The sequence below is a fragment of the Phoca vitulina genome, unplaced genomic scaffold (assembly GCF_004348235.1).
Source record: "Phoca vitulina isolate PV1807 unplaced genomic scaffold, GSC_HSeal_1.0 scaffold9, whole genome shotgun sequence".
NCBI lineage: Eukaryota > Metazoa > Chordata > Mammalia > Carnivora > Phocidae > Phoca > Phoca vitulina.
Window position 1 is genome coordinate 29265830 of NW_022589712.1, and position 26123 is coordinate 29291952.

Here is a 26123-nt window from a genome sequence, read left to right on the forward strand (position 1 = left end):
ATCTGCAAGAATTTTGGAGATTCTTTAGAGAGATACCAATTAAGGCGGGAGTGGGGGGGCCTGAGGACATGGGCAACCAGCAAATGTCCCAAATGACCAATGAATTTAGAATATCAATATCTCACATTTGACTAAATTTTAACTACAAAAGTTACATATTGATATAGGATCACCATATCGTATTCAAGAAATTTAAAACCACATGGAGTAAAAAAAGGAAGAAACCCTCATTTCCCCCCTTCCATCCCCCTCAAGCAGGCGTCCAAGGAGATCCTGTTGTGTATGTTATCCACTAACTTTCTTTTTTCACTTAACAGTACATCCTTCCAATGGCTAAATAACATTCCTTATTCTGGGTATCACGACTCATTATAATAATTGTCAGTTGGTATGCATTTCTCTTGTTTCCGATTTTGAAATTACCATAAAAAGCGGTGCCTTGTGACTTACCTACTTGCACTGGAGCAAGAAATTCAGTGGGAGAGGTTCTGAGAAGAAGAATTACTAGCCTCAACGTGGGCACATTTAAAATGCTGACACGGCCAGACTGCCCTAAGCCGGGTTCTGTGAAGCCTCCCGTCAGCGGAGTAGGAGAGCACTTGCTTTTCCACATCTGCACACAGAGCAGAGAGTAGAGATCGTTTAAAATGTTTTCTAGTTTGGGGAATCAGGGCACCTCTTTGTATTTCACGTTCCCTTGATTAACAATGAGGCGGAGTACCCCTCATGCCTTCATTAGCCAATTGCATCTCTTTTGCTATGAATTGCTTTTTTTATAGCCTTTGCTTATTTTTTTTCAATTGGATTGTCCATTTCCCTTACCAATTTATAGAAGTTCTCACATGCATCGTGGCTATGCGTCCCCGTGTGTTTCCTATATCCATGCGTAGACTGGCTTGTGTCCTTACTGGAGTGGCACAGCTGGGAGAATGTGAGCTGCTGGTTTCGGGATGGAGGGACTGTTCACGGAGAAGGCAGCCACGGTCAAGAGAAACAGACGAGAGATGGAAAGAGGGAGTCTGTCTTCAATCACCTCTGTGGGGTGAGGGCTGTGATGTGTTGAGGGAAATCACATGATTTGGAGATAAACGGATTAAAGTTCATTCCTTACTAACTGCGATTTTGGACAAATTAACTTCTTGAGGCTCAGTTCCTTGTACTGTACAGGGGATTTAATGACATTCACTTTATATAGGATTGTTGTGTGGAATAAATGAGCAAATTCATGTCAAGGACTTGCTTCAGGGTCTGGCCCTCCATGTTTGAGCAGTAAACAGTTTATAGTGTGAACCCAATAAAAGGAGACACACAGGTGCCTTCTGACATTTCAAAGGGCCATGGACGCAAGCTGATGTTAGCTTACCATCTTATTATCCCTTTCTCATAATGTACTGGAAGTCTGTGAAATACTCCCGAATACTCTTTGCTCAGAGTTTGGAGACTGGAACATAGTCCTGAGTGTCAGGCCACCTCCCACTTCCACTGATTGGCAAATGAGGACTTTGGGGCTGGAGGTGAGGACAGGGCTCACTCAGGGTAGGGAACTGTGTGGGGGAACCGAAAGGAGAAAGGCAGAAGCTGTCTCCACCATGGCTGGAACAAAGGCACTTCTGACACTGGAAAACTTCATTAATGGAAAGTTTGTACCTTGTGACTCCTATATCGATTCTTATGATCCGTCTACGGGGGCTGTATACTGCAGAGTGCCAAACAGTGGAAAAGAAGAGGTGAGTGGTGCGCCTGGCTGGGGCAGCGCGTTGAGCATCCCTTGGTTTCGCTCAGGTCCTGCTGATCTCAGGGGCGTGGAATCGAGCCCCGCACTGGGCTTGTGCTCGGTGCGGAGTCTGCTTAAAGGCTCTTTCTCCCTTCCCCTCGGCGCCTCCCCCTCCCTTTCTTTCTCTCAAATAAATAAATAAATCTTAAAAAAAAAAAAAAAAGAAGAGGTGAGTATATTCACCTAGGGAAGATGGAAATGTACTTCCTGTGTTGATGGATTTCATGTCACTTACTTTTCTAGGAGCAAAGGGAGTTGGGGAAAAGGTGTAGAATTGTTAAATGCTGGCAGGAGGAAGATTTGAGTTCTGGGAAGGTTTGCTTTGTAATGGGACTTTTAGGATGCAGGATTCCCCCGCTATCCAAAAGGAGAGTGTTGTTAGGACATCTTTTGAAATGGCATAAAGTGAAGAGTATCCCCCATTTTCAGAAAGTTCACATTATGCCACTTTGCATTTGGGAAAGAAATACTAAGTCTGGAAATGGCTTTTTTTCACAGAAGTGAAAATCCTCTTCATATTTCTTGCGGTTAGCGAAAACAGGTGCTAATATAAAAGCGAAGTGACCTCCTGTGAACTTTCAAAAGGGGATACCTATGCCTGGAACAAAGCCCATGACTTTGTGCAGAAGCAAGCAATTAATCAGGCAACTTAACACACAGCTGCATTTCTCAGCCATTCCTTATTAGGGGTCTAGTAAAAAGTATTATTTGTTAAGAATGATCAGTGTTTCTGTTTCCTTTTCTTTACCAAGTGCTGCCTAACTTTGCCAGTATATTCATGGATTTCTAAAAAAAAAAACCAACTTGTTACTCCACTAAAACGAGCAAAAGTGAAAAACCCAGGGATTTATTTTATATTATCCTCTAAAAATGCCTTATGTCTTTAAAATATCTAGTGAAGTAAAACTGATCACTTGAATGATGAAATGCAAAATCAAATTCCCATATATTTTTGCAATGAAATTTAAGACCATCCTTTTTCTTACTCAAAGTGCTTAATGGCACAAACATTAGAATTATTTGAGAAGTTCTATAAGATGTTGGAGATACATTTAATTAGTTATCAGTTTATTGCATTGACAATGTAAATGTGTCTGGGGTGATGAATGTGGCTGATGTATGTATGCTCATCTAAAGCCTAATGGATTTTATTTTTTAAGGCACAAAGAACTAGATTATTTAAAAGATAACTGTAGCCTTCATACAAATAAGTATATGGAAATAAGCCTTCATATATACTAAGCTATTATTTCTCTTTTGTTAACTATATTTTAAACCTGTCTTGCATTAAAAAAACCTTTAGACTTGTGCACAAAAATTTGCAAACATTGGCTAATCTGTTGGTTAAACTGTAACCCACAATTTTGTTTGTTTCAAATGACCTGGGACAGATGTGGGAAATCCAGCTTTGTGTTATCCAATCCTCCTGGTCTCGAAGTGTTTTCCCAAAGTGCAGTAAAAAATGACAAATATGACAAATTTAGTTCTGTGGCTAATGGCTCATGCCTTTTCAGAAGATAGAATTTGGTATGGCTGCATCTGCTAGTAGAGAAATAAATATTTTGTATTTCCCAGCAATTTAAATTGCAAATATGCTCTCTGATCCCACAAGTCCCAGTTTTTGCTGGCTTGAAAAATATCGTCAACATACAAGCTGCATGCCCAATTTTGCAGAAAGTCTCTTACAGAAAGTGTTGCTGGTGCTGCTAACAGGTTTTGCTCTGTGCTCTGCGTTCACTAAGCCGTCTAACACAAATTACCCCCAATGTGAGTCATAACAACCTACAAATAAGACTCTCTCATCATCCTTATTCCACAGACGACAGTGAGCTAACATTCTCATCTCTGATGCCTAGATCATTGGCCACACACACACACACACATTTGTGGTGGCATTTACATGGTAGCTTTGCAGTCCATAAGCACAGACCAGAGTCAGATCGCCTGTCTTCAAAGACCAGCTGCATCCCTTAGTATCTACTGTCTTGACTTAGAGCTGAACTTCCTTGTGCCTCAGTCTCCTTACCTATCAAATGGGAATAACAGTAATACCTGTCTTCTAGTGTGGTTCTGAGGATGAAACAGACTGATAGATGTGAAGCCTTTAGTGTTTGGCATATAGTAAAAGCTTTCTAGGTATTAGCTTTTGCTCATATACATTAATACGTATTCTATATTACACAGACATAAGCCAACTTAGGATGACTGGACTTGAGTTTTCTGCATAGCAAAAAGCTTAGATTTTACATCGACAACCTCAGGAAGATGAGATTTTATTCTGAGCACGGGAGGAAGGAGCCCTTCTCTTGTTGGCTGGCCGCCAGGCCTCGGGGAGGCTGCAACTTCTGGTGGAGAACACCACAGCCCACGCTCTTCCTTCATCCTGTCTGTGGGTCCACAGTGGAGATTCGGCTTTCCAACCGAAAACACCACTTTTCCAGAAATTTATAATTAAGATGAGAATCGTTTCATCCTTTATTCAGCTCAGCTGGAAGTGACTCTGTTTATAAAGAAAACAGAGGAGGAGTGTGGATCAGATTTTGGGGGAGAGGCGGCTGAATTATCAGGTCCCACGATGGCGAGAAAGATGCTCGTGGTTGCCTAAAGCCTGTGGAAAAGGATTCTGAGGCTGGGCCTGGGCCCGGGCTGAGGGGAGGGGGCTGAAAGCTGTGAGTGATTATAAAGTCTTGTCATGCGTGTGAGAGGGGAGAGGGCTGAGACACAGGCTAGGGATTTGTTATCTCTGGGAAAGACATTGCTTCGACTTTGCTGAAGATCCGAAGACCCATTTTGTCTTGCAGGAATTGGCCTTGCCCGAACCTTTCCATATATTGTTTCCTTTTGGATTTGCTCCAAAACCAGGTCTGCAAGCTATCTGTTCCGACACAGATGGCCTCCATCCCCACAGAGGCCTCTGTCACTGGGCAGAGCCAGGCGGGGCACGGGGACCGTGGCTCTGCCGTAGCAGGCCAGCTGTGGTCTTGGAGCCACAGAGAGCCGGGCTTGAATCCTGATGCTGCCACTTACTAGCTGTGTGACCTCTGCCAGGTTACTTGAGTTCTCCGTGCCTCAGTTTCCTCATCCGCAAAATGGGCATAGCAAAGTCATGGTACAGAATTTTAAAACAGGTTCAATGACATAATTTGTGTGTTTAGCATATTCCTTTATATACAAAAATTAGTCAATGACTATTATGATTAGTCATTCTGAGTGGAAATGACAATCTGAGGATACGATTTCAAACAAAATTTTAGACTTGGGGCACCTGGGTGGCTCAGTCATTAAGCGTCTGCCTTCAGCTCGGGTCATGATCCCAGGGTCCTGGGATCCAGCCCTGCATCAGGCTCCCTGCTCTGTGGGAAGCCTGCTTCTCCCTCTCCCACTCCCCCTGCTTGTGTTCCTGCTCTCACTGTGTCTCTCTGTCAAATAAATAAAATCTTAAAAAAAAAAATTTAGACTTTATCAGATATATTGGATCTGGATTAAAAGCTGAGAGATTCTACACATCTACATGAAGTGAGCTCTCTTAGGCTATTCAAAAAAATTTTTGTATTTTGACATGATTGAAAATGTGCGTCTATTAAAATTCAAATAGCTTCTTTCTGATGGCCACATCTGAATACCCTGGTCGAAATGGAGCATTCTTCTTTGTTTTTGTGGGGCCCCTGATTCACTGATTTTGCAGGTAACTTGGCAGGAGGAAGTATTGAATATTTGAAACCAGTCAGAAAAAAATTAAGTGTGGGTGGACCTGTGGATTCTGGATTCATCCAACCTCAGGAGCAATAGTCTTTTTTTTTTTTTTTTTTTTTAAGATTTTATTTATTTATTTGACAGAGAGAGACACAGCGAGAGAGGGAACACAAGCAGGGGGAGTGGGAGAGGGAGAAGCAGGCTTCCCGCCGAGCAGGGAGCCCGATGCGGGGCTCGATCCCAGGACCCTGGGATCATGACCTGAGCTGAAGGCAGACACTCAATGACTAAGCCACCCAGGCGCCCCAGGAGCAATAGTCTTAAGGTGACCCTCCTCCTCTTGGTCCTCAAAGATTGACGCCGCGGTGGAGGCGGCCAGGGCAGCCTTCCCCGGCTGGGCGGCCCGGAGCCCGCAGGAGCGCTCGCAGGTGCTGCACCGGCTGGCCGATCTGCTGGAGCAGTCCCTGGAGGAATTGGCGCAGGCGGAATCCAGGGACCAAGGTGAGTGCGGGGCTCAATGCAAAGTGCAGCGCCAGGGAGACGTACCCTCCTTCCAGCTGGTCAGGTGACCTCTTGCAGACCTCTTGCCTCTTAACCACAATGGCTGGGACTCGGGTACTTCCTCCATATTAGCGCCCCCCCCCCTCCCCCCGGCCCCATCAGGCTGGCCCGCGCCTGAGATTCTCATGGCAGAGGTGGAGTTGGAAAGAAAAACCACCCAGGAGGCTTGCATCTGGCCGACTCCCGCACTCTGATGGTCCAAGCAGGTCACAGTTGAGTCCAAGTTCCAGGGTCAAGGACATAAATACACTTTGTCCACTTGGTGGAAGGCATCGCCAAGGTTTTTGGCAAAGGGCGTGGATGTGGGGAGAGAGGAAGAGGAGGGCCGATCGTGCAATTCTCCACCAATTCTAGGCAGATCGTTTCAAAGCAAAAGCAATTGAAGAGCCATTACAGTCACGTTATTTAGAAAGAATCGGATATGTCAGTACTGCACTCCTCACACAGCTTCCCAATTTTTATCTCCTTCCCAGAGGCATGGGTAATGTAGTAAATGTCCATAAATCCTTGCAGTAATATCTGTTAGGAAAACCCGAGATCTTTTAAAGTCATATACATGCTATAAATCAGCTTAAAGTTAGGAAGCAGCCTGAGTCCAAACCCTTAAGAAGAAGATGTTTCCTGTTGGTGCTGCTGACACTGGGAGTCCCCCTGAATCACCAAAGACAACTAAGGAACAATCCAGAAAAGCTATGTTTCTCCTTTTGTTCAATCCAGGAGCTAGGGCGTGCATGGGGCACATGGTGAGTAAGCGAGTGCCACACAGCATCCTCGGGGTCCCCTCAGCCGTTCTGCCACGTGCCCATCTTAAGGACTCCACCATGTGTTGGGGAGACATTTAGTAATCATCATGTTTGTCAAAGTGGTTTTATTGTATATGTTTGTAAAAGTGGTTTTATTGTGTCATGCAGATACCGCTGTCTTAACACCCATTACTCCAACCCCTTTGTAGCATGTACAAAGCTTGGTGATTTTGAATTGAAAGAGCTGATGTGAGCAGAGTGGTAGCATCTGGTGGATTCATGATAGCCCTGAACTGTTCAGCCCATAAAGCATAGATTATTTCACTCGATTTTATCTGATAACGTCACACCTAATTATTTCATGGTTCTGTGAAACCACAATCAGCTGTCTGTGTCGTCAGGGGATGAAGTCTCAGGCTGGAAAGAACCAAGGCTCCGTGAGCGTGAACTGGGATACACGCGAGATCGTGTCTCCACTGTCCCTGGTGAAGTATGCCGACCGTGCTTTCTGTTGTTGACTTCTTACAGGGAAAACCATAACACTGGCAAGAACCATGGACATTCCCCGGTCTGTGCAGAACTTCCGGTTCTTCGCCTCCTCCATCCTGCACCACACATCCGAGTGCACGCAGATGGACCACGTGGGCTGTCTGCACTACACGGTGCGGGCCCCTGTGGGGATCGGTAGGTGCTGCTCAGGGAAAGCCCGGTCTGCGGGGGTGCGTAGGGATGCTCCCTCAGTTCTGTAGAGCTCATCCAAAGGAACAGACCAAGAGAAAGGAAAGAGCGGACTTCTACTTTGACCGAAAATTAATGGGCCTCAAAAATCTATTTCTGGTTTATTTTCCTTTTGTCACATTACCTGCATATTCCTAGAACATTGTTCTCAGGAAATTACCAGGAAAAGAATAATGCTGGGAGGAGATTCACATACGAAGATGGCCCCGCCCCCCACAATTAAAAAAAAAAAAAAAGTTTATTTCCAGAGAGTCTTGAAGTTAATAGCATGGATTTTGGATATGTGCAGGGCCAGTTTCATAATATTTGTATACTTCAGGATTCTTATCTGAAAAACTGGGAGCATAGTTTAATTTTATATTTATATATTTTAGTGAGAATTAAATAAATTAGTAAGTGTAGGGCACTCTGAATTAGCTGCTTCCTGCTTTCTTTTGGAGGACATGTAAACATGAGCAATGACTCAAAATATCCACTAGAGGTCACTGTTCCTCCAACCACCAAATACCCGTATTTATTAGTTACATTTTATGACAGGATAAATAAATTAAAAGGAACGAAAATGGGACATATTACCACTTTGGTTATTTGAACCCTTTGGAAATAATATTTTGAAGGAATTGTAAAAGCTCAAACCTCCCTCTTGAATGAATAATGCTGAAAAAATATTCTGTTATCCTCTAAAGAAAAGATTTTCTAATGAGAAATATAATCATATAGAATATATGTTTACTTTCACAGCATAGATTTTAAGGGAGGAGTATAAAATAAGATGAATCCATTTACAAATTCATAAGGTAGATTTTTTTTTTTTTGGCATGCTTTATGGTCGGAAACCTGGTTGGTTTCAGAATATTGCATGGGGACATGTTCTAGATGCTGGTTCTGTTACTTATTTAGCAATCCTATCTGGTCATGAAAGTGGTGAGAATCTAGAGAGAATTTTTTATTAAAAAGTCCTCTGGCTAACCAAAATGGATCTCATAGTCTATGCATCAAAATTCATTGGCTTTACTAATCGGAAGGCTTCCACAGGACAGACTCAGAACCCATTTGCTCTTACTTTACCAATAATTCTAAAAAGCTTGAGATTTTATGTCTTAATCCACAACAGGTTAGAAACAGTGATGGAAAAACTTAAAAGAAATAGTAGCTAGACAATTTGATGATGAAGGAGAGAGAAGTTTAAAAAAAATGTGAAGGTCAGTCTATAAATCTCAAAACTCATCACATTCAGAAACTGTTTAGTAACAGGTGACAGCCTCTTGGCCCTGGAGCTTACATTGCCCTTGTTCATAAATACAATTGGTACGTCGTCAAGAAAAGAGTAAATTGTATTGATTTATAGTTTTCAAAGGCACAGTTGCTTGTAATACATTTTAGAGTTATTTCCCCGAAGTTGGCTACAAGTAAGCCAAAGCTTTATGCAGGGTGAAGGAGTTCCACGTTAATAAACCCAGTTTGGCCAGTCTAGTTTGAGGGGCCTGCCATTGGTGGCAGTGTTTCTGTTCTCCTCTTGTAGCCGGTCTGATCAGCCCCTGGAATTTGCCACTCTACTTGCTGACCTGGAAGGTGGCACCGGCCATTGCTGCTGGCAATACTGTGATAGCCAAGCCCAGCGAGCTGACTTCCGTGACTGCGTGGATGATGTGCAAACTCCTGGAGAGAGCAGGTAATGAGCGTTGGGTCTGGAGAAGCACAGGATTGGCTTTGGGGCTGCACATTTTATGGGCTTCAGCCACCTCAGCATCCTGACATTTGAGAAGTTGTTTTGGATAGAAATCTGCTCAGAGCAAAATTGATTCCATCGACATCTTTGGTTTTCCTCTCTCTGATCCTTTTCTGAGAAATCCCCTTCATGCACAGGGTTGGATCACACTGCTTCCTCTCTTCACCCCTGTCCGTGCCACTGCAGGAATGGTTCCCCCAGCAGGGGGGTTGGCAGGCAGTGATGTGATTGCACAACTGTGAAGTGACAGCAGGCTTAAAGAACTCAGTCAACTCAGATACCAGTCTGCTCCTGGGATTGTCTTCAGTGGTCAATTTAAATCTTATATTTGAACCACATGTTAATCTTGATGCAAATAAGACTACTGTTAGGGACTTCTCTGGTTTGTATGGTTATACGATACCTGCTAGAAATAGCCATTTTCAAGAGATTTGAATACACTTCCCTCAGTTTCCCTGCATTTGGAGCCAATGTGTGGAAGCTGATACAATATGGCTCCATGTCCTCTTTATGTCAACAGTGTCATGGCCACATTCAAGGTATGTTCCTGCGTACGTTCTAGGGTATAACTCAGCATGGGCACAGACACCGCACCAGGGTTGGAGGGTGTCAGGGGACCCTAACTTGCAACCCACAAGAAAGCCCCTTGCTATTAGGTCCCTGAGCTCAGGTCTCCATACACCTGAGTTGGGATGATGGGTGGCTGTCTTTCTGTCTATCAGTCTCTGCTGTTTGTACTTCCTTAAAGCCCACAGAAAAGGTAGCACTGGGCTCACCCAATCCATAAGGTAGGTGGTTGGAAAGAACCCATATCTCCCTCTTCTGGATACCTTATCTCTCCAATCAAAAACATACATTTTGGCTTCCAAGAAAGTTGGGCCAGTTCTTTACTCTAGGATTTAGATGGCAGGTTGAACTGTGTGGCCTTATGACCCTAGTCTAGCTTCCCATTTCCCTTGTATTGTACAGAGGAATGAGGCCTCCCAGCTTCAGCCTTTGGGTGACATTTATGGATGCCCTAGGCTTCTGGAGGGTTATGATAGAAATGTGCCTACCTCTCCCATGTCCCACAGGTGTCATTCCTTCTTTACATGAGGGATCACATTCTAATGCCATTCTTTGCAAAATTAAGTGGTTAGTGTCTACAGAGGTGCAAGGCCTTTCCTCCCTGTCTGTTGACTATAGATTCCCTGGAGTGGACAGAAGTGGGGCCGATGCTCTGCTGTGATCTATGTTGGGGAGGGCAGCCATGCAGGTGGGGTGGTGTCACAGAGCTGTGTTCCCAGAACCACTCTCTCTTGAAGTTAACCACATCTTGATCTATGATGATTTCTCTTCCCTAAGCACTCTCCCCTTCCATACACCCAGCACCTGGTGTACACAAGAGTTTTACATTTCCATGTATTTACACAGCATTGATCTTATTTCTTGTGAATGAATAAGCTTGTTATACCAAGACAGTTCTTCCCTCCTTCCCTGCCTCTGCTGGCTTTGCTCAACTTTCTTCCTCTGGCCACCACGGAGAGTGTAAGGCTCAAATTGCACCTGTCTTAAGCCCTCAGTTTCTCCATTTGGATTGAGAATCTGTACGAGAAACTTTTAATAGTGTAAGAAAAAGAAAGCTAACGTGACCTGCCGGTGCATTCTGGATATTTAAAGAACCAATCCTTGAGTCCTGAGCATTCAAACAGACTTGACAGATGACCTTCCTGTGCAGTAAAATCATTTTAAAAAGTATACAGTGAGTACCTCTTTTATAATTCTAGAGTATTCATTTCTTCTTGGGGGTACCATATGTATGCCTCATTCCTGAAGTGTCCACTGAAAGCAGATTTCTGGCCCTTCCTAGTTTTGTTTTGCCCAGTGGAAGCTTGCTGCCACTCTGCCACATCTTTGTCCCTGGTGGAGGGACTTTACGCCCTGTGATGTCTGTTAGCCATTTACTCTGAGTTTTACCAAATTGTTATTTGCCAATGTAGTGCCTTCTTTCTCTGATAACTGGCATATCTTAAGGGCCGAGGGCAGATGTCTCTAGAAAAATTTCATTACTGTCTCCATCAAATGGCAAAGTGGTGCTGAGAAATAATGGCCAGTAGGTAGCTCTTAACATATTAACACCGAAGTTCAAGGAAATGTAAAGCGTTAATGTCATTGTGTAGAAGGCAATTGGCCTGCTGAAATGAACTCATTTTCCCAGGGTGATACCTATGTGGTGTTTCTAAGTTTTCTTCACTCTTTGTTAAAATGCTGTTATATACATTAGAAGTGATTTGACCCATTTTTGCCTTCAGGATTTATAAAGCCCAATAGTCCACGTTCTCTTGCCCCCAAACTCCAATCAGAAAATATCGGGCAAATATTCACATGCCCATTGTCTGATGGAGATGCAGGACCCCACCCTGCAAATGGTGGGAAACTTGTCCTTGTTTCTCCCCCATCGACCACTGTGAGGGCCCCTCTCCTGAGCCTCCTCTTTGCCCCAATGCGGGGCTCAGCTGCTCTCACATGGTGCCTGGCCTTGGACCTCCCCTCCATGGCAGTGACCTGTGATACAGGACCGACCCAAGCTAGATTTTAAGAAGTCTGCACATGTGTGTAAAGGCGGGGCCATTGGAGGTGAAGCTCTGCCAGATACCACCATGAGTCACTGATCTCCACACCTGTCTCCAAGGCTCAGCTGAAGAGGGCCTCCTTTGTCCCCTCAAGTGATCAGGCTAAGGTTCTGGCTCAATGGGAAGGTGTTCTGGATGATAGTGGATCATCAATGAGAACTTGTTATTTATACTTTAAAAGCATATTCTGGAAGAGATGGTTTTAATCCAACAGAGTGTGTTTCTATTCAGGACAGAATGTCCAACCTGGACAGGGAAAGATAGCGGGAGCAGGGAAGGTAGTTCAAAAACCTTACACGTTGGAGGTTTTCTGCATTTGCTGTACTTCGAGGCTGAAGAAATATGGGGAATAAACTCAGCTAACCTCCAGACAAACCCTAAGAGCTTCCTGGACACAACACAATGGCATGCAGATTTTCTTTCTGGACATGTAAAGCTTTCCAGAGTCAAGGACCATTTCTGATTTGGATAATGTACACGAAGCCTTTATTCATTCATTCACTTAATTATTTGTTAACCATCTACACTGGGTTTTGCCTCCTAGTGGCTGCTATTTGACTTCACTTTGCCTCAGTTTGGATAAGGTGAGGATATTAATCCTCCCTACCTCATCCAGTTGCTGGGAGATCTAAATCGCTTCCAGGAATGATTGGCCTACAGTGAATGTGAGCATTTACTGGTATTAATCTATCTGGCAAACTAGGGCCAAGGCACAGTGGGGACTGTGAGGAGCAGAACACAGACACCATTTTTGCCCTTGGATCGCACACCTGCCAGTGTTGGCTAGGTAATAAACAAGTAAAGCCATAAACACATAAAAAAATACACGCAAACGTAAGGCAGTAGGGTCTCATGCTAGAAAGATGGGGGCACCTGTTTTAGGGTGTACTTGGCACTTTAAGTCAGTCCTAGAGTGTATGTCCATATCATGGGACACAGGGACCTTTAACTCAATGCTCACCTTCCTGGAGGAGCCCTCCCTCCCTTCCCTGGGCCCACACAGTCAATCTCTTCTTCCCTCCACTTCACATTTTCACACTGAATTGTGACTCCTGAATGCCAACTTGGAGCAGGGCTCTCCTACCTTACAGGGCTTGACCTGCCTGAGGATATCTCTATGCTCTCAGCCTCTGATGCCTAGTTAATATTATGGAATGAATTAATTAGAATGTTCCACTCTTCATTTTTCTAAGGCAAAGCACCTGGAGAAATCCCACATAGGGTGCCCTGGAGGTGGACGTGGTGCCATAGTCTTTGCTTCGCTATTAAACTAGAGGCAGCCATAAAAGTCTACTCCCCCCCATTCAAGCTACTGCACTTTCAAGGAGAACCTCAATGTCACCCGAAGTTCTCAACATACTGAGAAGAATTACTGTTATAATTTCTGTTACTGTGTCTGTATCTTATCTAGATACAGACCTGGAGACCGTTCTGTTTCCTGTCCAGGTGTCCCACCAGGTGTGGTAAATATTGTGTTTGGGACGGGGCCCAGGGTCGGCGAGGCCCTGGTGTCCCATCCGGAGGTACCCCTCATTTCCTTCACGGGGAGCCAGCCCACAGCCGAGCGGATCACACAGCTGAGTGCTCCCCACTGCAAGAAGCTCTCCCTGGAGCTGGGGGGCAAGAATCCTGCTATCATCTTTGAGGACGCCAACCTGGAAGAGTGCATTCCAACGACTGTCAAGTCCAGCTTCGCCAACCAGGTGTGTCCTCTGTATTGGTTTGTTTTGTTTTGAGTTTGTTTGTTTGTTTTTAAACTCTGTGACCCAGTTAGGCTGGATCTGTTTCATCACAGTGCCAAGCCAGGAGTGAGTGGGTTAATCTGGTGCTGTTTCAGGGAAAGGAGATTGTGACATTGTGTTACTCCACTGACTCTGTTTTGTCTCAGTGTCCACCTGTGGTTCTTGTAGAATCATAGCTTCTGTTGGGCAAGCTCCAGTTCTTGAGCTTTATCAGGTACCAGCCATGGGCAAAATGATTGATTGTTTGCTTCTCCAAGCTTTTTCATCCCTTTATTCATAGAGTCACCCCCATTCTCTTCTTGCTGTCTAAATGTCCTATCTCCAGTAAACCTTGTGCTCCCCCAAAAGCATCCCAAATGCAGCACACATTTAGAAATAAATGCCTAAACCAGTCTAGAGAACGTTTCTGATGTTGGAGTCATGGATGTCACGGAGTCACGGGCAACTTTGCATCTCCTGAAATTATGTGACAGGTGTTTTTCTGGAGGCCTCAGTTCTCAGCAGATTCTTCAAGGCCACAGTATCCCAAAGGGTTAGGAACACTGACCCAGACAGACCAAACTGTAAGCCTCACAAAAAGGGTACCTGTGTCTGCCTTGGGGCCGCATTTGATCTTCAATGCCCAGGATCAGGCTTAGGGTAGAGCAGGTGTGCACAAATACTGAATGATTTTCTCCAAAGCGTCTGCTTTTTAAAAATTTTAGCAGCGAAAAAAGAATTAACTAAAGAGTTAGAACCACCATAGAAAGAAAGATGAGTGAAATGAGATATATCTTTAACTTGCCCAAGTTGCCATAACCTTTTGAACCTTCATTTCTTTACCTGTGAAATCATGAAAGTAATAATGATGCTTTCCATTAGCGATTTTGTGAGCTGTAGAATGAAAACCATTCCTGACAGTGGTTATTTTCGTGATGATTATAATTGTAATTATTTCTCTCGCAGTAATTCTTAGAGAAAGCGGCTTTGCTCTGTACCTCTCTCTACATCCCTATATACAGGTATGTCTGTATCTATAAAGAGAGTTTTTCTGGATCAATAGACTTAAATTTTAGATTTTAGAAAATAGATTTGTAATTTTATGATACAGCTATTTTAATCATCAAAATAAACAAGTATCAAGTATCAAAATGAACAGTTAAGTCAAGCATTTGGGCGGCTTATCGTGACAGCACGGGGAGTGGGGACAAGCTGTGGACTGAGAATCAGCTGAGAGGACACCGGGTGAACTCTGCGTGAGAGAAAACGCACTCTGAGCGTGGAGATGGGCTATAGCTTCTTGGCTACCAGGACTGTGCCAGAACTTGAAATTGCTGAAAGAACCTTCCTCTTGGGGGTATTTTAAATGTCAGTGGGGAAGAGGACAGGAACCCAACTAGCTAATTCAAGACAACAAACAGACTTTAGGCAAACTAGAGGGGCTCGTTTCTTTTTCCTTAACCGAGAGATGAGTCCCATGTGGTGAACACTTCTTCCTCAGTTGAACATAATGGGTCACTTTGAAACATCTCTGTCACGCGTAGTCTCCTTTGGCTGGGGGCACACTCACACTCCGACACGCTGTGGGACACAGAAGAGATGAATGTGGACTTCCACATCACTCAGACTGAAGCTGAAACTTCCTGCGCCTGGTGGCCTTGGGCTTGTGTTTGTTCAAAGCTCCATTTCCTAATTGTAAGCTGGGAAAACTACTGGACCACAGAATTATTATGAGAAGAGCACCCTGCACGGTGCCTGGCACGCAATAAATAATTTCCCTTTTCTCATTTCCTTGAAAGTCATGCCACTAGAGACCCTAGCATTACCTATGCTTTCCTGGCACCAAGTAATCCGGAAAACCCTGACTGGGTAACCCCTCAACTCTCTTTACCACACCCTCCCTTCCCACACGGCAGAGGGCACTTATGTCTAGAGATTTCCCAAGCCAGATATGCAGATGGTTCTTACAGTGATCTTGGGTTGCAAAGAGAATTTTTTGTTTCAAAACAATGATGATTTAATTTGGACAATACACCTTTGCCCAACTGTCAAAATAATTAGAAATATTCCATCCTTAGGATGGTTGTGAAGATCAAATATAAATGTGGTGAAAATTGTTATTTACGTAGATATATACTTACCATACATACATAATGCTTTGAGATGTCTAGACTGTGGTTTGTAAATGATCGCATGTTATATTCAAACGATAGTAAGGATCATTTTTCACTCAGGCTCCTGTTAGCACCTCTGCCCAGAACCTACAGTATCTCTATTCGGATGTCTATTAGGCATCGGAACCTTAACCTGTGCAAAGCAGAACTGTTGATTTCCCTCCGTCTCCTTTCCCTGCAATACCACTCCTCTCCCTTGGGCTTGCTTTTCGGGGGCAGAGCACTACCATCTGCTCTGCGGCTCCATCAAAAACCTTGTTCCTGGGACTCAACCTTGTTCTTACCCCAACCTTCTGTCTCACTAATCCATCAACCCATCTTGTTGGCTCAATTATTCTAATATATCCTGGAACCCCTCACTTCCGAGAGCATTGATACCAGTCTTCTTGCACCTTGGGCTCCTGAGTCCCTTTACGAATCTGGTGACGTCGGTGGACACCTATCACTTTGCTCATCTCCGCTGGTCCCGCCCTGGTCCAAGCTACCTCCACTTACCTGGACTTCTGGAATACTCTCTGAACTCTACTCTTGTAGATCCCACTCTCGTTCCCTTCCATTCTATTCTCCACACAGCTGCCGGAACGATCATTTAACAATGGAAATCTGATCATATCATGCTGCAGCTTAAAGCCTTCCGTGGACTTTTCATGATACTGGGAGCAAGATGCAAACTCCTTGTGAGCCTGTGGGACTCGGCGTGGTGTGGCCTTGCTCCTCACCTCCTGCCCTCCTTTCCTACCCTCCCTACCCGCATTCCTGCCTCCACTCCTGGCCTCAGCCCTGCTCGCCTTCTTGCCTCGCCTCACACACCGCACCACAGCAAGCATGCTCCAAGAAGCCGCTCTACCCGCCTGCTGAGCATTGCCTCCCTCCGTGTCGCCTGGAGCTCAGCTAGCCCCTCCCCATCAATCGAGTGTCAATTCAAATACCCCCTCTTCACAAGGGCCTTCTGGAACTCCCTCTACTAAAAGGGACTAAAAGTGGCACTTTTCCATTGATTTCTATTCCCATCCTCTGCTTAATTTTCTCTTATCACTTTGCTCATGACCTGAAATTATATTATTGATTGAGGACATTTACTTGTGCTGTTGTCTGACTTCCCCACAAGACTGTGTGTTCCCCGTGGTGGGACTTTGTTTTGTTGATCAGTGTCTCCCATGGCTGAGACCCATGCTACGGGCAGGTAGGTGCTCAGAAATGCAGGGTGACCTGCCCATGAAGGAGTGTGTCTTGTCGTTGTCCTCACGCGTCATTCTTGGCAGGGTGAAATCTGCCTCTGTACCAGCAGAATCTTTGTCCAGAAGAGCATCTATAGTGAATTTCTGGAGAAGTTCGTAGAAGCTACCAGAATGTGGAAAGTTGGCATTCCCTCGGATCCGTTGGCCAGCATGGGAGCTCTAATAAGTAAAGCTCATTTGGAGAAAGTAAGTAAATCTCCGCGATGGAAGTTTGGGGAGAAGCTCAGTGTAGAGCATAGCACACAGTCATGCTTTGAAATGTTGTTAATTACTACCCTATTCTTAAAAAAATTCCGACCTGTAGGAAATGGCCTCTGGATACAGAGTCTACAAATGTTAGATATGAATACACAAATGTAACCCAGGTTAAAGCAGCATCTACATGGAATGAATGAATGTGAGAAGTCAGCATGGAGATCCCATCGAGAGCGAGGAAGACAAATTTCAAAACATAAGGGTCAGCTGATAAGAATGATGTGGACCAAGGGCAGCAGGGATTTCCATTGATAAAAGTTCCCAGTGGAAAGGGTTCTGCCTGTGGCTTAGAGCAGATGGAATTCTGGACGTGCCAACAGGCACGATCCAATTACATGGTCCTTAGTGGGTAGGGTTAGTGGTGGTCTACGTGGGAGAAGCCATTGATGGCCTCTGGCTGGTTTATGGAATTTAGGCCTTTAAGGTCATCTTAATGGATTACCTGATGTGACTCCTAAGATAAGTCATAGAATGTTGGAGCTGGAGGACCTTGTTTTTAGCCATGGTAACTGAGACCCACCATGGAAAATATGCCCCCATCAGTTGGCCAGTGAGGGACAGAGCCTTTACTTAAGTCTGTAGAAATCTTTGACACTGCACAGATTTGGGAGATTTACTACATTTTAACTTTAACACTTTTTTGGGGGTCTATTTCTTCTGTTTTCTCAGTGAACTAGGAAGCAGGGTGAGGAGGGGAGAAGGTGCGGACGGTTCAGTAGGGAGGAGAGGGTGTGAAACACTCCTGCAGGCTGTGGACAAAAGCCAAGAATCCTGGGTGCCTGGTGGCTCAGTTGGTTAAGTCACTGCCTTCAGCTCAGGTCATGATCCTGGGGTCCTGGGATCGAGTCCCGTGTCTGGGCTCCCTGCTCAGCGGGGAGTCTGCTTCTCCTTTTGACCCTCCCCCCCTCATGCTCTCTCTCTCTCAAATAAATAAAATATTAAAAAAAAAAAAAGCCAAGAATCCTAATAGATCTAAACCACAAATTATATTTGATTTTTTTTAAGACTTGAAACATTGACAAGGTTTTAGGCCTGGTGTCATCCTCTCCCTCACGTATCTTAGCCCAGAAATGCCATCTTTTATGAAACCAAATTATGCTGGAAAGACAAGCGTTTATTTAACATGTTGGTTGGATTTTGTTTGCTTACTGTCATTTCAATGTAGTATACTTACGTGCCATGAATAACTCTGAAAATGGTGATGCTTACAGTTAGCAGGTTTTTTTTCTGACCACATTCAAACATAAGCCCAGATTTATCTTTCAAACAGAAGTTTTTTTAAAACTCCCATGTATTTTTACCATCATATGTTTTCCATCTCGGTCAGATAACTAAGAAAAGAAATAAACTTTCTATTTTGGAATAACTTAAGATTTATAGAAAAATCTCAAAGATAAGGCAGAGAGTTTCTATATCCACTCACGCAGCTTTCCCTTTTACTAACATCTTCTGTGTCCAGGATACAATTGTCCGCACTAAGAAACCAACGGTAGCACGTGACTGTGAGCCAAACTGCAGACTTTTCAATCAACTTCTCTTGACTTTCTTCTTGATCCTTATAGAAAATAATTTTTCAGCCACTTGCTTATTAAAATAAAGTACAATTAATTACTCTGTACTCATCTCAGAAAGCTCCATGGCTCTACTGCTTTTAAGGAGAAAGATTTTGTACACACAGTTAAAAATTTCAAAATAGTTTATCATTGGCCAATGTATTTTCTTTTTCTTTTTCTAGGGAAGAACACTAAAGATGTATTCCCATTACTCCACCACGTATAAACTTGCTGCGATCAATGCAGCTCTCTTGTTTTGTGGTCCTACAGACTGGATCTCTCCCCGCTAGAGTAGAGCGCCCCTCAGGTGGGCTTACATTGCCTCCCCCATGTGAAGCCCCAGGGCTGTCCTGCTGAGGCTCCGAGGGTTCCTCGACATCTGCCATCCTCACTGTTCCACCCTGAGCATGAGTGCCCAGATGCAGGGAGTCACGGCTTCCCCCTCTGAGTCTCCCACCAAGTGGACCCACGATGGGTGGCTTGCAGATCCATTCTTGTGGGGAGGCCCTGGGTATCTCGGCCCTTGAGAGAGAGAGAGCTAATGGAAGCAGCTAGGGCCCTATAAGTGTGGCCTTTCCAGTGGGACTCTTTTCAGTTTGCTGTGATGCTTTGGAGATCAAGGAGGGAGTGGACACGTTCCACTGGTAGTCATCTTTCCTCGCCTCTCAGAAAGCTGCGTCCAAGGAGGCCTGGCGGCCATCTTTGTATTCCACTTCTCCTCTGCAGTTTGTCTGTGTCTTCTTTGAAGCAAACTAGCCCTGCAGAGTCTGGGGTCTTTGTGTCCATCTTACTACTGTGTGGTTGTCACGATAGATGGCGAGGCAGTGCCAGAAGAGTCCAGTTAGAATATGTAGAAGCTGTTCCGTCATGGCGAAGGGCGCAGAACCTCGCAGAGACGCAGCTTGCTCCTACGTGGGGGAGAGAGACTCGCCCGCCTCCCAGTGATACAGGTGACTCTGTCCTCAAGGAGTGAGAAAAGGCTCTCTGCCTGTTTCACAGGTTGCTTTTTGTCTTTGCTTTAGTTCTTCTTCTTACCTCCTCGGATGCTTTTCCACGTGGCTGTCCAGAGCTCGGGCTAGATGCCAGCCTGTCCCAAGATGCAGGAAATCGGAGATGGAATTCTGAGTGTTTACAGTGAGGCTGGCAGAGCGCAGGGCACGTTCACAGGTGCATCCCCAATGGGGCAGGCTGCAGGCCGTTAGCAAAGGTCCGCTTTGGCAGGTTGCCATCTTCTTTTGTCGGGTGGGCTCGTCTCTGAAGTCTCCCAGCTCGTAAGCGTCAGATGGTGTGTTACACCATCACCTTCTTCATCAACAGCACCAGTTGGTGACTGGCATTCAAAAGACTTACTGCAAGCCAGGCATTACGCTAAATATTTTACATACATTTTATCTAAGCTTACGAATAGGTGGGAATGTTAATCCCATTTTTCAGAGGGGAAACTGAGCATCGAAAATCCCTCAGTGAGCAAGTGGAGGCTCTGGGATTTGAACACTTGGGCTCCCCCGCCCGCCCATCTGTCCTCTGTGCTCAGATTTTATGGGCAAAGCTATGAAGTACTAACTGCTCTCGGCTCTCAGAGAAAGTTCTGTAGTAATAATTTATTACATTTTAGGGCATATTACCAGTCATAACATTTTCTTTTTTCCATATTTTCCTGAAAATCTCAGTTCCTGAGCTGCTAGTATAGATATCATTCTATCATCCAGAAAATAAATTTAGTTTAGTGTGAGTCATCTTATACGTTAAAAATTTTGAAAAGTTCACAATTTGAAAACTGACACTTCCTTCATATTTTATTATCCAAGAGTCTCTAAGAGATAATCATGAGATTCCATATAGATGAGATCATCTAAAGCCACTCCGTGTTTGAATCATGGAAAAAAGTTCTGGTCCTGTGTTCAGCAGGCGCCCCTGGAGATCTTTGCCTCGACTTGCCCTGTTCACGCGCTATGCTGCCTTTGGCATCTTTTAATTAATCTGAGTGGGTTGTTTCAAGAGGAGTAAGAGCATAGGGGAAAGAGAAGTCCAGACCTAATTTAGTCTCTACCCACAAACTAGACTCGGGCTTTTCTGGGAGAGCTTTGAGATCATTGGGCATGTTGGGGGAAAATGTATAACAGAGCAGAATACGAAGCTGTTCCAAATAATATATTTTTTAGAAGTCTTTGACTTCATGGCTTATTAAGTGTTCTATAAATTAGCGCAAAATCAATAATAAAACGACATTACTTTTTTATTTTTACATGGAAAACACATAGCTCTACATTGAATATAGTTCTACAATGGAGTACTTATCTAATCCTGGGGCAGAATGCTCAGATAAATATTTGATAAGCAGGGATCCAAAGTATGACTTCAAAATTTACCCTGCCTTTGATGTACTGCTTAACTGTTGTTCTATACTTTTAATTTTTGGGATGACTTTTCTACTTCTCCTATACTTATAATACCCCTCAGGGGTAGGATAAGGTATCATTGTGACTGCAACAAAATTTCCATATATAAACGTATGTATCATTTTATAATAGGTCATTTCTACAACCATTGTTAATAAACATCTGTCACTGTCTCCGAGTTATTGGGTTTACTTTTTACATAATTTATTTCCCATTATAGTTAGCTATTCTATATTAACTAGATGTATTTTCAGAACATAATCAGTAATGAGACTAGAAGTTAGAAATGATTTGTTCTGAAAGCCTAGCTATTGAAGGGCATCTTGGCCTTTCATGAAATCTTATGCACCATTCAACTTCCCATGTTCTGCAAGGGACAGAGCCCCCCCAAAAGTGAGGAACTATTCTTTTGTGTATTTAACCACTGAATATACCTGAGTGTGAATTCTAGCTTTCCTGTTTATTCATTGTATGAACCATCTACCCTTTTTGAGGCTCAATTTTATCATCAGCAAATAGGGGATAATAATATGTAGCTAATACAGTTTTGAGAGAATTAAATGAGAATGTATGAAAAGCATTTATCTATGTGCCTGGAACTTAGATAGTAAAGAAATTACTCTCCTCTTCCGTATGAGGGCTGGATGCCCAAATGATGGTCAGAGCACTTCTGCCCTCAGGCTTAGCAGTTGAGCAATAAGATAATCAACTTTAGATTTCTTCACAAAGGCTTTCTACATATTTCCTAGATGATTCAAAAATATTGAATTTTCTGCTGCTTTGTGTCAAGTCAAATGGTAAGATGTTGCTAATCATGGTTTTCACCCACCCAGGTCAGAAGTTACATCAAAAAAGCCCGGATGGAAGGGGCCCAGATTCTGTGTGGTGAGGGGGTGGACACATTGAGCCTCCCCCGCAGGAATCAAGCAGGATACTTTATGCTTCCCACAGTGATAACAGACATTAAGGATGAATCTTGCTGCATGAAGGAAGAGATATTTGGGCCAGTGACATGTGTTGTCCCCTTTGATAGTGAAGAGGAAGTGATTCAAAGAGCCAACAGCGTTAAATACGGACTGGCAGCCACAGTGTGGTCCAGCAACGTGGGCCGTATCCACCGGGTGGCTAAGAAGTTGCAGTCAGGCTTGGTCTGGACCAACTGCTGGCTCATCAGAGAGCTCAACCTGCCTTTTGGGGGGATGAAGAGTTCTGGGGTAGGTCGAGAAGGAGCCAAGGACTCTTATGAATTTTTCACTGAAATCAAAACCATCACCATTAAACACTGACCTTGGCCGGTGGAGAAGCTGTTATGGTCCATTCCTGGCTGCAGAGAATCAGTCCAATGCAGTGAGCAGATGTGCCGGCATAAAATCCAGCCATATCTTGGCTCCGCGGGTTTTCTCTACCTTATCCTCAGTAGTTCGTACTTTTATTCATTGTCAGAGAGGATGTCTATTTTCACTGTGAAGTCAAAGAAGAGACTTCTGAGCAGGAAGGCACAAAAAGGAAGCCAAATAATTGTAAGGCTCCTTCTCTGTTGTTGTCTTCACTCTAGATTTTTTCATCATTTTGATTGAATTCTTGGGAATTTACAGATAATCATTTTTTTTTCATTTTTAAATATATATATATATATATGAATGTAAATGATAAATATACATGGAATTTGTCAAAGCAGGCCTATATGGTAGGTCCCACTAAATACATCTGTACAAGGACAAAGAAAATTAAAATAATGACTACTTTTGGAGGAAACTTGAAACAAGAAGTGGGAATAGTTTGATCCATTTCTACTCTGGAGTCTAATCAATTCCAATTCTTCGTGTCTGTCTCTCATGAGGCTTACAACCCACTAATCCTAAAAGAATAAATGTTAAGCAATTTTAGTAGCCAGTATGACATATGTCTTCTTCTTCAATTATCCTTTATTCCTCTTTATCCCTATCCTCTTAGGGGTATGGACTTTATGCAAAGTAATAAAGGTATTTCTCATGGCTTTTTTCTGGATCCCCCTAATGATCAGAGGAGAAAAGCGAGGTTTACAGAGATTAAAGTAGCATGCTCAAGGTCACACGAATGGTATGGGGCAGAGGAAGGATTTGAACCCAGGGCTGGCTCTCAGTACCCAAAACCACGATCTCTGACTACCGCACACTTGCCTTGGGTTCTGCTCCAGAAGCAGCCACATACTTCTGGTTCATGGAACACATCGTGTTGGGTCTCCTCTCCATGTCTCCCTCCCTCTCCCCCTCTCCCCTGCCCCACTCATCCATGCAAGCCAGGAACTCCTCAGGCACAGCCCTTCCTACACCAGCTAAAACCATCTGTTTGCATGGCTGACTGCCCAGCTGGACAGGAATTGCCTGAAGGCCCAGGCAGGTGCTAATCCCCCCAAAGTCTCCATTCCCAGCACAGTGCCTGGCACACAGAAGATGCGCAAAACAATTTCCAGGAATGGAATGAAGTCTTCCCGGTGCTCTGGGGTATTTGTAGCATGGTGTATGGGGACAGGGGTTGGGTCGGAGGGGGGACAAAATAGTCTTCACCGTTTGTGTAGGTTTTTGGATATGTTGGCTTGTTCACAAATGCTGAAAAACATAAGCCCTTTTGAGGTCAAGCAATGGTATTGGATCGTATCTGGTTCTTAGCTTCTCCCTCCCCTCCCCTCTCCTTTTCTCACCTGCCCTGTTCTTCAGCTCAGGTCCTGGAGTCTTCATTCGTTAAATCTAGGATCAATTCCAAGAGTCAGTAGGAGGAATTTGAGCAGCTCCTAGTGTCTAAGAACCCACATCTTTGTTCTTGTACGTGGTCTAGCCCAAGCTCATCCTTATTTCTGAGACCTAAGCCACGTCTTGATTCCACATTCTGGTGACTGAAGGTCTTTGCTCCCTGTGCCTCAATACCCCCCTCGAGCCCCCCCGCCGCTTTGTGTTCTGCCTCCAAGACTGTTCTCTAGGACATGGAGCTGGCCCTGCTCCTGTCCCTTCTTGTCTGGGCTCTGGATCCTGTCTGTGGAGGGGACTGCTTCCTACTGACAGACAGACATTCTGGATGCCATTTCCCTCGTCTGTGCCTCTTTGGATCTTCAGAAGCTTCTCCCGGGCACATGAGGCAGTCTCATTAACGTCTGTTTGACCAGATGCTGTTCTTCCTCACGCCAACACCGGCCCAGTTCTCAGTTGTGAACACCAGCGGCTTTGACGTCTTAGCACCCCACGGGGCCTTTTTTTTTTTGTTCTAGTCTACCCGGCTTGGGGGTGGGGGGGTTAGTTCCAAGACCTTCCCCTCCCAGGCCGTCCCACACGGTCTCAGGCCCCGCGTCAGCTTAGGGTGCCCTGTGGGTCTGTGCCGGCGCGACGACAGGGTCCCGCAGAGCAGGGCCTGGGTGGCTGCAAGGCCCCGGGTCCCCTGCCTGCCGGACTCAGGGCTGCTAGGAAAACACTCAGAGGGGATGCACGACGGCTTCAATCATATCTGTTGAGTTTTATTTCTGAGCTGGGTGATGGGCGCTCGGGTGTTTGCTATGGTCTTTCACGCGTAGGAACTACCTACCAAAAAGGGAAAGTGGCTCGTAGTGACGGACAGCCTGGCGCCCGCGCGGGGGAAGCTGAGAGCGCGTAGGGGGCCCCCCCCGAGCGAGAGCCGGCGCTGAGGGGGCGGGGACGGGGACTTCGGGGACTTTGGCGACTTCGGGGACTTCGGGGAGCGGAGCTTCGGAGCGTGCCTAGCGGTGCTGCGCAGTCCCCGAGGTCTCTGGTTCACATGCAGATTGAGATCCAGTAGGTCTGGGCGGGCCTGCTGGTACTTGGAGTGTCAAGGAATTAGAAGACCCTCACTTGCAGCTCGGAGGAGGTAGAAGGAAAGGCAGCTCCGCCAGGAGAGACATCCCCTAAAGCATTTCGCCGCTCAGGTAAAGAAAGTCCTCCTTCCATTGCTCCTTGGGAGGGTGCACACTGAGCCGTGCACGCTGCCTCAAAAGAAGCCTGTCTCTGACCTGCCCACACGGAAATGTAGGGTTAGCCCCCCATCCAGGGAGGGGTGGTACAGGTAAACTGCTCTTCCAAACCACAGAAAATAACTTTGCCGACTACCTATAATAATCAACCAGTACGCTTTTTATTCAACATTATTACTGGTCAATCAAGGATCATGAACAATTTGGTGAAAGAGCAACTCACCCAGGGAGAAAAAGATAAAAGAAGATGTTGAACATTGAATTCGTCCCAGAGATTTGAGCGCCCAGCATGTTAGTCACCACAGCGCGTGGCTATGCAGAAGGAAGGAGCCAGGGACATGAGAGAGGCCTTGAAAATTAAACATTGGCTCCCCAAATAAAATGAAAAATCAAAAGAATTGAATCATTGGTTTGGCTGACAGCTAACGTACTAATCTGGAAGGTCAAGTTGAGAGAGTAGCTCAGGATGCAGAGAATGACAGAAAGGGAAAATATAAGAAAGAAGTCGAGATGGAGGATAGATCCAGAAAGCTGATGATAATGTAATTCATCTGAGATGAGAGAACAGAGGTAGAGAAGCAAATAAATGATAAAAATGAGTATCTCTGAACTAAAAAACTTTCCGATGAAAAACACTCACCATGTGCCTGGAACTATTCTGCTGAAATTTAAAAATTCCTAACATAAAGCTTGCAGAGAGAATTACCAGGATACCTGCAAGCTCCGCCCCCCAACCCCCCAAAAACCACAAATACGAGCCTAAGGTTGTCATCATACATTTTCCATTAATAATACTGATTTTGGAAGACAGGAGAGCAAGATTTCAAAGTTCTCAGGAAACATTATTTTGAACCTAAATGTTATAACCAGCTAGCCTGTTACTCAAGGATCCAGGCAAAATGAGCCAATGACTCAGGAAGTTTCTCCTGTTTACTCTTCCCTGGGTGACTTGGGATATACCTCAGGAGAAGGAAAAAC

At 44.7% G+C, this 26123-nt stretch overlaps 1 protein-coding gene across 1 annotated transcript; it reads left to right on the forward strand.

Moving 5' to 3' along the window:
- The first annotated feature begins 151 nt into the window (after positions 1-151).
- Positions 152-23080, forward strand: ALDH8A1 (aldehyde dehydrogenase 8 family member A1). The gene is made up of 7 exons (XM_032407839.1): positions 152-1727; positions 5821-5968; positions 7300-7455; positions 9032-9181; positions 13297-13553; positions 17008-17169; positions 22024-23080. Exons 1-7 carry the CDS (start codon positions 1494-1496, stop codon positions 22474-22476), a joined length of 1560 nt encoding a protein of 519 aa, XP_032263730.1. The 5' UTR covers positions 152-1493; the 3' UTR covers positions 22477-23080.
- Positions 23081-26123: the final 3043 nt, after the last annotated feature.

Excerpts from the sequence above, each read along its gene's own strand:
- ALDH8A1 (XM_032407839.1), top strand. The coding sequence starts at position 1,494 with ATGAGGACTTTGGGGCTGGAGGTGAGGACAGGGCTCACTCAGGGTAGG. Across the intron at positions 9,182-13,296 it reads CAAACTCCTGGAGAGAGCAG|GTGTCCCACCAGGTGTGGTA; the intron begins GTAATGAGCGTT and ends TTTCCTGTCCAG. Across the intron at positions 13,554-17,007 it reads AGTCCAGCTTCGCCAACCAG|GGTGAAATCTGCCTCTGTAC; the intron begins GTGTGTCCTCTG and ends CATTCTTGGCAG.